Source organism: Formica exsecta, unplaced genomic scaffold (genome assembly GCF_003651465.1).
Source record: "Formica exsecta isolate Colony F162 unplaced genomic scaffold, ASM365146v1 scaffold1327, whole genome shotgun sequence".
Classification (NCBI taxonomy): Eukaryota; Metazoa; Arthropoda; class Insecta; order Hymenoptera; family Formicidae; genus Formica; species Formica exsecta.
Window position 1 is genome coordinate 140246 of NW_021848660.1, and position 9275 is coordinate 149520.

The following is a 9275-nucleotide window of genomic DNA, read 5'->3' on the forward strand; positions in this document are numbered from 1 at the left end:
CACCCCGTATAGAGAGAGAGAGAGAGAGAGAGAGAGAGAGAGAGAGATAAAGAGAGAGAGAGAGGGAGAGAGGCTACTAAAATTCGCTCTTATTCAATCTATGTTTAAAAATATTACATTCTTTATATATTTCTATCAATTTTTTCTCTAAGGATTATATATATTGAAAACACATTATTCATATAAGCGAGAATTGATAACACATTCATATAAGCGAAAATTGATCGCACAGTAAAATTAAAAGAAAGCAACATTTTATATATTATATGTATAATTGAAACTGGATTAGTTTTAAAAAATGTATATTTTTTTAATGTTGAATAAGTATAAAATTAATAATCTGAAAAGTGCTTAATTTTCATAAATGACTTTGATCATAATATGACTTTTTTCGACTGTTTGCCTTCAGATATTTACCGAATCGATTTCAGCCAACATGTTAGCTGATTAATCAGATTTACGGGATGTGCTGCACAAATTGCGAAAAATCACAGGCCGACATTGATCTCGATTTATGAAAGGGGGGAGGGGGCCTTAATTTTCCGAAATCGGGTAAGATTGCCTGAATTAACTTTCCCCGGTCATCGTCAAACTTTCGACATATGCCCTGGCAATAACGGGCAACGTTATCGTTTTGACGAAAAACGAAGGGGGATAATCCGCGACATACCTTGCACTCGCTAACCGAAGAAGACAAGCTCTTATGGAAGAAAATGTTTGGCAAATAGCTCGTTCAAACCATAGTGCCATGATGACTGTAGCCCTCGACAAAGTCGTAAGCGAAAGATCCCCGATGGGCATTGGGCAAAGTCATGAATGCAACCCCTGCGAGCTGTTAGGCTAGCCGAGAGATGTGGGGACAAGAGGGCGGACTTATCCCTATGACACTTATAGACATACAAAGACCGGATTATAGTTGGCTTCTCTTTTGTCGACGCGCGAACGGAAATGCTCGAATTAACGATTGTGCGTGAAATTGTAAGTGACAAAGAAAACCTGCTCCACAAATGTCATTGTGTGACAAGAAATCCTCAGAAGGTATTAAATTGTGTTAAATTAGACCCGACTATCTACAAGCAATTTATCTGGATCTTTGTTTATTTTAATATATTATAAATATAAAATATATATTTTATATACATTTAACGATATAACTTTAATTATTACATATAATTGTAATCATTTTAAATAAAGAATTATTTTTTAGCCTTAATTTATATATACGCCATTGTAAATTATTTTTTTTAATTATGCTAAGATCTTCTCAGTTCATTCAAACTTATTTTTTAGCTTGCATTTTATATTCAATATTCAATATTCTATATTCAATTTTTGAGTCTAATCCTCAATCAATATAATTCAATTATTCTTTTTTAAAATTACGTAATCCAATTTTAACATTATTAGAGAGAATCAAACTATTAAAAATATTTTATTGATAGCTTTGATTGCTTTGTTTGGCGAGACACGCGTGAATCCGGGGGTGAGATCAAGGGTGGTCGCCCTCTTCTTTAACTCTCTTCGAGTTCCTCTCGCGTCGCAACGCGCGCTGATGCACCGGGATCGCATACGCGAGGTGGCGTATGCGATCCCGTATGCAACACGGGCATAATAAGGGGCCTATTTGCTTCACAAATTTGCCCCGGTACTTGAGACGGGAGCGTGACATTCAGCAAGGCTTTTTCCGCATCATCGGCCATTCAATTAAGCAGGAATTGTTAATTTGCCGTTGTTCCGCGCGAATATCTCTACTTCAACGGCAGCGCGCGAGGGAGTCACTCGAGTATCGCACTTACGCTCGGCCAAAGGAATAATATCGCGAACGCTCGTATGCATTTCGCACTGCATGCAACGTATTACATGTGTTGGAAGAATTCATCGGGGGTGAATGAGCTGTCAGAAATAAAAGATGGAAAATAAGATTCTACATATGTGTCAAGTGTTTATCAATTCTCTGCGAATACTTTATATAATAAAAATATGATTGAAAATATTGATTTGAAAATGGCAGAATGTGACAAGAGAACATAAAAAATGGAAAATAAAATTCTACATATGTGTCAAGTGTTTATCAATTCTCTGCGAATACTTTATATAATAAAAATATGATTGAAAATATTGATTTGAAAATGGCAGAATGTGACAAGAGAACATAAAAGTATATTGAAGTATATGTATATATATATGTTCGATTAATCTAAAAAACTTTGAAAAATTGTAAATATTTAAGAAACTTTAGAAACGTAAAGTCTGCGATGTTTTTTGATTCGGTGTTTCAGGTTATACATTGTTCCGGTTATTTAAAATGCATCGTGGAGCTACCCATCGGGTCTGAATACGAGGACGGTATTAGTCGTTGCGTCCGTAATGTCGGCCTATTGGCGGTCGGCCATTCATTGCCGACGAGTTCCATAACCGAAATTAAATTGCACCACAACATGTTCATGTTCCGGGCTTCACTCGACCTGAAGCTCATATTTCTCGATGCACGGTAAGATTTTGATAATATGTCCCCATTAAATCTTTTTTTTATATTTTCATTTTTTTTCTAAAGATATTTTTCAGGTATTAATTATCAGTATAAACACCGTTTTCCTCACTTTTTTTTTAGTCATTAATGTCAAAAATATATAAATAGAAATAATTGATTGAATTTAACTAATAAGAAAGTCAATAATAATTATATAAATAAAAAAAATTATGTATCCAAAGAGTACATATATATACAGGTAAAGCAAAATGTATGATATAAATTGCGTAATAATATTTAATACAAATCTATATATATATATATATATAACAAAAAATATTATTTCTCTCGAATAAACTTCTTTTTATTGATGGAGACGGATCTCTCCCCGTTGCAAGAGGAAGCGAGCAGCGTTGACTCGAGCACTGGGACGCAGTGGATTATTTATTTCCAATGTAATTATAGTTGGGTGTCGTATTGCGCCGTTAATATTTCGATGGAGGGCCCGCGCGCGGTGCCCCCGGTCGAGAGGGGTACGACCATTAAAATCAGGTTCGTGTTACCGAGCGCTACCGCGTATATATCCTTTTTTTTCTTTCCATCCGCGGCAAATAAATATCCACCACTGCCGAGCCTGACGAGCCCGCGTTACGCACCCGCTCGTTCACTGGGAACGAACACGTGATGTAGTATAAATATAGCGCGGATAGAAGAGTGCGATGAAATTTTATATTATACATACATACGTCGGAATCGCTCGGCTAGCGCGCATTGTGCAAACTCGCGACGCTCGCACCGTAAATCCCGACGAAAATAAGCCCGATACGAAGAACAATCAACGGATCTATTGGCCTGTAGTTCTGTTAACATTGCGTGCGGGTGATATATGACGCGTTGTGAATTATATGGGAAAACAAATTGCGTGGCTGAAGAAGATATAGACGCATTTCTGTATTTCAAAAAAATTATATAATAAATTTAGATATTCAAAAAAAAAATTCCTTTCAGAGAAAATGTGAGCTTTCTTAATATATGTATATTAGAGCTGTAATGCACTAAACAGAGAGATATAGTAAACTCGCATAAAAAGAAATAGAAAAAAGTCATTTATCAGCGTATTTTGTGTTATTACAGGGTAGCCCAATTAACAGGATACGACCCGCCGGATCTTATCGAGAAGACGTTGTACCATTATGTACACGGTTGCGATGTTCTGCAACTACGACATGCTCATCATGTTTGTAAGCATTCCTTTATATTATTATTCGTTGTAAAACCTATTTTATATATGACAGATTAAATAATTTTACTATTATTTACAATACCCTTTTAATAGATCATATAGATAATATATTTAATATATTATCTTTTATGCTATTAAATTTAATGTAATATTTATGCATATTATACCCAGCAAAAAAATTTATTTATATTTCTTTAAATAATTTAATTTAGTTCAATACTCTAGCTATTTACTTAACAAACTGCACAGACTTAAATTTGTTTAAAATGTTTCATTTTATATTAACAAATTTCTATTGAAAGTATTCACTAATATAATCAAAAGGCTATTTTCATACAAATTTTGTTTTTGCATAATGCATGCAATTATTTATATGGAAAGATGGTCGTATACTCCATTTTGTATATATTATATTTTCATTGTATATATTTTCCTTGACCGAAAGTCAACCTCTATTTTCAAGGGACTCAATCATATTGCAAATCCAAAAAAATAACTTTGAAACAAACGTTCGAAAATATTTTCCTCGATATTTTCTGTGTCGACCGATGGTTCGATGAAGGTCCTCTCAAGTCGGCATGCTACTTGAGGAGGATAGACTCTTCATGAACCGAAAGCAGCTGACGCTGCTTAACTCGGCGACGTCTTTGCATCGCCCTTACAAAATATTCTTTGATCTTTTCTCGCGTGTCCCATAGTTACAATGTATTTCCACTCTTTTCCACCTTTTCTCTCTCGAAACGCCATCGCGCGCGCTTATTCTAAGTATGTGCACACGTGGTATACCTGGGGTGTACATTATTGATTGAACAATGCTGCCACAGTGCGCCGACGAAAAGAGGAGACCGCCGACATGCGCGCGTGTCTATACCTCTCTCTCTCTCTCTCTGTCTCTCTCTCTCTCTTTCTCTCTCTTTCTCTGTGCGTGCGCGGGTGTTTACGTAAGAGAAAGAGAAAGAGAGAGAGAGAATAGCGTAAACGCGAGAGGGAGTAGAAGTGAGGGAGATTCAGCGAGAGGTGAGAGGTAAGGTAGGAGGCTGTTACTGCTATCACTGTTTGAACAGACTCGCAGTTTCACGAGCGCGACTCGAAGGGAACCTGACATAATGCCGCTAATGTCTGCGCCTGCGGATTGCGCGACGTCGCTGTCTGTCCTGCTCGTTTTTTTTTTTTTTCGCAATTTGAGGGCGACATTATAGATGTCTGAAAGATATTTTTCCCCAAGAGATCGTATACATAATCTTTCTTCTTGAATTATTAAAACTCTCCCTTAAATTCAAACAATTTTTTCCTCTTTGCTTATTTTTCCTAGCATAATTGCTAAAAATAAAGATGTTAAAGCTAACTTCAAGTACAAATTTTGTAAAAATGAAATGAATGCACGAAACAAAATCCAGTAGTAATGTAGTTTTTTATAAAAATGTTATAAAAGTCTTTTATGGGAGAGGGAGAGAGAGGGGAGGGGAAGAGAGAGAGAGAGAGACATTAAACCTTGCTAATGATCACCATTGCCTTGTTGGCAGTATTGCGCAAAGGTCAAGTCACCACAAGATACTACAGATTTCTGACCAAAACTGGTGGCTGGGTATGGATGCAGTCATACGTGACCATCGTGCATAATTCAAGAAGCTCGCGGCCGCACTGTATCGTCTCTGTCAATTATGTGTTGACGGCAACCGAAAGTACCGGCCTTATTCTGAATTGTGAGCAAAAGTCGTCGTGCTCGAGTCCCGGAAATCCGCCAAGCGCGCCCGTCTCAACACCTACGATTGGCACGAATGACTTGGACAATCACAGTCCGAGTCCTCCTTACCGTGGTAGAACCAAGGAACCACCGGATACCGATTACGCCGACAGTTCTGGCTATCCAAATTCAGAATATATGACAGGCTCGACGAATCATTACCTGTCATCATCGCCGTTCGCGTCGCACAGCATCAACGGTGCGACTCACGAGGACAGCGCTTACTATAGTCCGGATTTGTTCTATCAATATAATGGTGAGTCTAAAATTAATTTTGCACTCGATAATGGCATATTTAAATTTCTCAACATTTCTCTTTTACAAATTTCAGACTATAGATAAGAATTATTAAAGACTAAATGAAGAACAATTTAAAAATAAAAATTGTAAAAATAATGTAACAATGTAAAAATAAAAATTTAGACACACAATTTCATCTTCCCTTATTGTTTGCTCACCAATTTCTTCAATAAAATTGTTATAATTATAAATAAATATTTTACAGTTTATCCGATTCTAACCGATATCATTATATTCCTTATAATTTCGAGATCTCCATCAAGACCCCGTAAACACTCTGCAACACCAACATGAGGCGCATCATCAGCATCTTTTACACCACGCCACCTCTTTGACTATCCAGCAACAGAGTCCGCAGAATAATCAGCAGAAACGACAGCACCCTCAGCATCTGCTGCACCAAACAAACCCTTTGACGTCACTTGAACAGCAGCGACAACACAGCCCCCAGAGCGGCCAGCAGAAACGACCTTACTCAACATCCTCAAGTTCCTGCGGCAGCACCGATGGTCTGGACGTGCATTTGACGAATTCTTTGTTACCATCCGGATATCATTCGTCGCATCACCATCATCACATGCCGCCGGATTCGACGTCATCGACAACATTAAACGAGGCAGGTGGTGTTATCATGTACCCAAACTGTGGTTTCAACAACAACGAAAGCTACAACGCTGCAACGCTTCAACATCACGAAAGCTATCAGCAAGGTCACTCTTGTGGTCAGCCTCACCATAGCAATGGCAATGCAACGGTGAAACACCCTCATCACCATCACCTGGAGACTTCATCGACCGGCTACACCAGCGTCATCGTTGATTCCCAACAGTACAGTCCTAGCACTGTTTCTCAGGAATTACACGCGCATCAAACGGTGTCAGTCAATAGCGGCACTCCGCCATTGCACCATCAGCCTCATTATGAAACACATCATCAGTTTGTTCACTGACATCAATTCGAGGTGCCTTGCACGTAGCATTTCGACGCCGCTTGCGACGACGGCGCGTGCGGGCATCATCATCACCATCGTCATCATCATCATCATCATCAACAACAACAGCGTCATTGCGCAGAGACTGAATGCAATGGAGAGCAATATTCTGATCATCAGACGAATAGCGATTCTTACAATACTTCGGGATCTCACGTCACTTACGTCACGCCCTACAAACGACTCTGGAAGATGGAGGAAAAAAACGTCTCAACCTTGAAAGGTAATTCGTAATCAATGGCAAAAGATAAGTATCATTAGAGAGATGGCAAATATTGTTATTAATAATCAAATACTACAAAAATAAAAATAAGTTCTCATCTTTTGATATTAAATTTACTCCGGTACGCAGTTTTTAAAAGTTTAGCATTATTATTCATAAATTTAGTTTTGCGGAGTATTTATATATACGGAAATTATCAACAAGAAAGTTTGATAAGAATGACAAGATATTATTTGAAGATATTATTTTTCATTGCTGACAGATGCTTCACAAAGTTCGTAGTGGAAAAAAGTTGCGACAAAACGGCCAATTCTATTTATGGACTAAGCTTCAGGAAACATGTAACCGATCCTACTCATAATCCTACGCGGCATATGTTTTTCTTTTATCCATAATATCATCTCGCAGTAAAATAACGACTGAAATGCCGATCGAAATAATCTCTTTGATTCCAATATTTTTTATCAGCTGTGATAAATAATGTTAAAAATGCTATTAGATTAGAAACATAATGATGAATATAACATCTATTATCATTTTTTTTTAATAACTAAATCTAAAGATGACAATTTGAAAAACTACGAAGGCTTGGTGGGATCAATATGATTGCAATATACGATAAATAACGATAACGTAGAGTGCAACTGATCCTAATATCATTTTTCAAACAATAAATAATGTAGTTTGGATGATCACAATATGGCTACCTCAATGCCGTAATCACTATTAAACGCATATATGCTAATTGAATGATCGCGGTATCAAAAATTAGCGCAAATGACACTCTGATCGATGATGATTTTACACGTCATAAAAAATATTGCTAGTAAAGAAACTTGTAAATTTCTATATACGTATGTGTATCACATATCTCGAGATGTGACAGTAATTATTAGTTTGTGATATATTATAACTTAAATGAATACAACGATGTATGATTTAATGTAAATATTTTACTTATTATACAAGTTTTATCGGTTTAAAATATCGCGGGTGACGTCTCCTTTTCATTTTCAGCTCTGCGATATGGCCAACTTCTGTCTCGACATTATGATCAAATGACAACATATAATATACGTCAATTTCTAACGCACGAGTCAGAAATTGGCCATATCGCAGGGCCGAAAATGAAAAGGTAGACATTACCCGCGTATTTCAAGGGTTCCTAATTTGACGCTCTGAAAATAAAGGCGATTTTAGGGAAGCTTTTTAGAGAAAAGTATAAAACATATTAATTCTAAACTTTGCACGTTTATTAAGTAACATTTTAAATATATCCTGAATTTTTTTCAAACAAAAATATTTGTTTGTTTCGGAGTTATAGTAGTCCAACCAGGATGTCTAAAAAAAAATGGCGAACATGATTCCAGCCATTATAGTCATCTGAAATAAAAAAACCAAAAAGATTCTTAATCTGTATGAGTGTGGTTATCGTGTGAACTAGAATTAAATCAATATTTGCAAAATTCAAATTTTGCGACTTATAAAACTAAATTTTTGGTGAAAAATGAAATTTTTTTTTGAGACGCTGCCATTATTTGTCAATATTTTTTTTTTATCCTAATTCACGCGATAGCCACATTCAGATTAAGAATCTTTTTGTTTTTTTTTTTTAATTTTAGTCAACAACAATTATTTTTTGAGCATCCTGGTTGAACTACTATAACTCCGAAACAAACAAATATTTTTGTTTGAAAAAAATTCAGAATATACTTGAAATATTATTTAATAAACATGCAAAGTTTAGAATTAATATGTTTTATACTTTTCTTTTTAAAAAATTCCCAAAAATCGTCTTATTTTCAAAGTGTCAAACTACGAAGATCCTTTAAGTCGATAAAACTCGTATAATATGTAAAATATTTACATTAAATGATACATCGCTTCAACTTTTATTGTATCGAAAAATCCACATCGTTAGAAAAAAAATTATGTATATCTGTCCGTTCATTAACGCAGATAGCTTTTATAAGCAACTACTATGCTCACAATAGAGTTCAGTTTGAATCATTTAATTTGATATATATTTATTATGGTCTATCTTTTTTAGCTTAAAAGATAAAAGGGATTGACCATAAAAGATAAAAGGGAGTGGTCACTCTTGGTGGGACACCCTGTATGTATATTTCACAACCAATAGTGATCATTGCAAACATTATGTAGAAAGATATTAAGAATGTTTTACACGCGCTGGACGCGTTTTCTGAAAACTTTCTGTAAGAAATAATTCAACGGGCGAATACCCCCTGGATGGCACATATTAATTAATATTTAAAAAAAAATTAAATTTAAAAATGATATATG

The 9275-nt window shown here is 35.8% G+C and overlaps 1 protein-coding gene across 4 annotated transcripts in view; it reads left to right on the forward strand.

Moving 5' to 3' along the window:
• Nucleotides 1-8564, forward strand: part of LOC115245838 (single-minded homolog 2) — a 43596-nt gene extending 35032 nt beyond the window's left edge. For 3 of the 4 annotated variants that reach the window (XM_029824327.1, XM_029824326.1, XM_029824325.1), the window contains exons 6-9: nucleotides 2280-2491; nucleotides 3605-3711; nucleotides 5237-5713; nucleotides 6009-8564. In XM_029824327.1, the coding sequence (XP_029680187.1) occupies nucleotides 2280-2491; nucleotides 3605-3711; nucleotides 5237-5713; nucleotides 6009-6706 (1494 nt within the window). In that variant the 3' untranslated portion in view covers nucleotides 6707-8564. The remainder of the gene's footprint in view (nucleotides 1-2279; nucleotides 2492-3604; nucleotides 3712-5236; nucleotides 5714-6008) is intronic. The other variant, XR_003885605.1, reaches the window with a different exon arrangement.
• The last annotated feature ends 711 nt before the right edge of the window (nucleotides 8565-9275 follow it).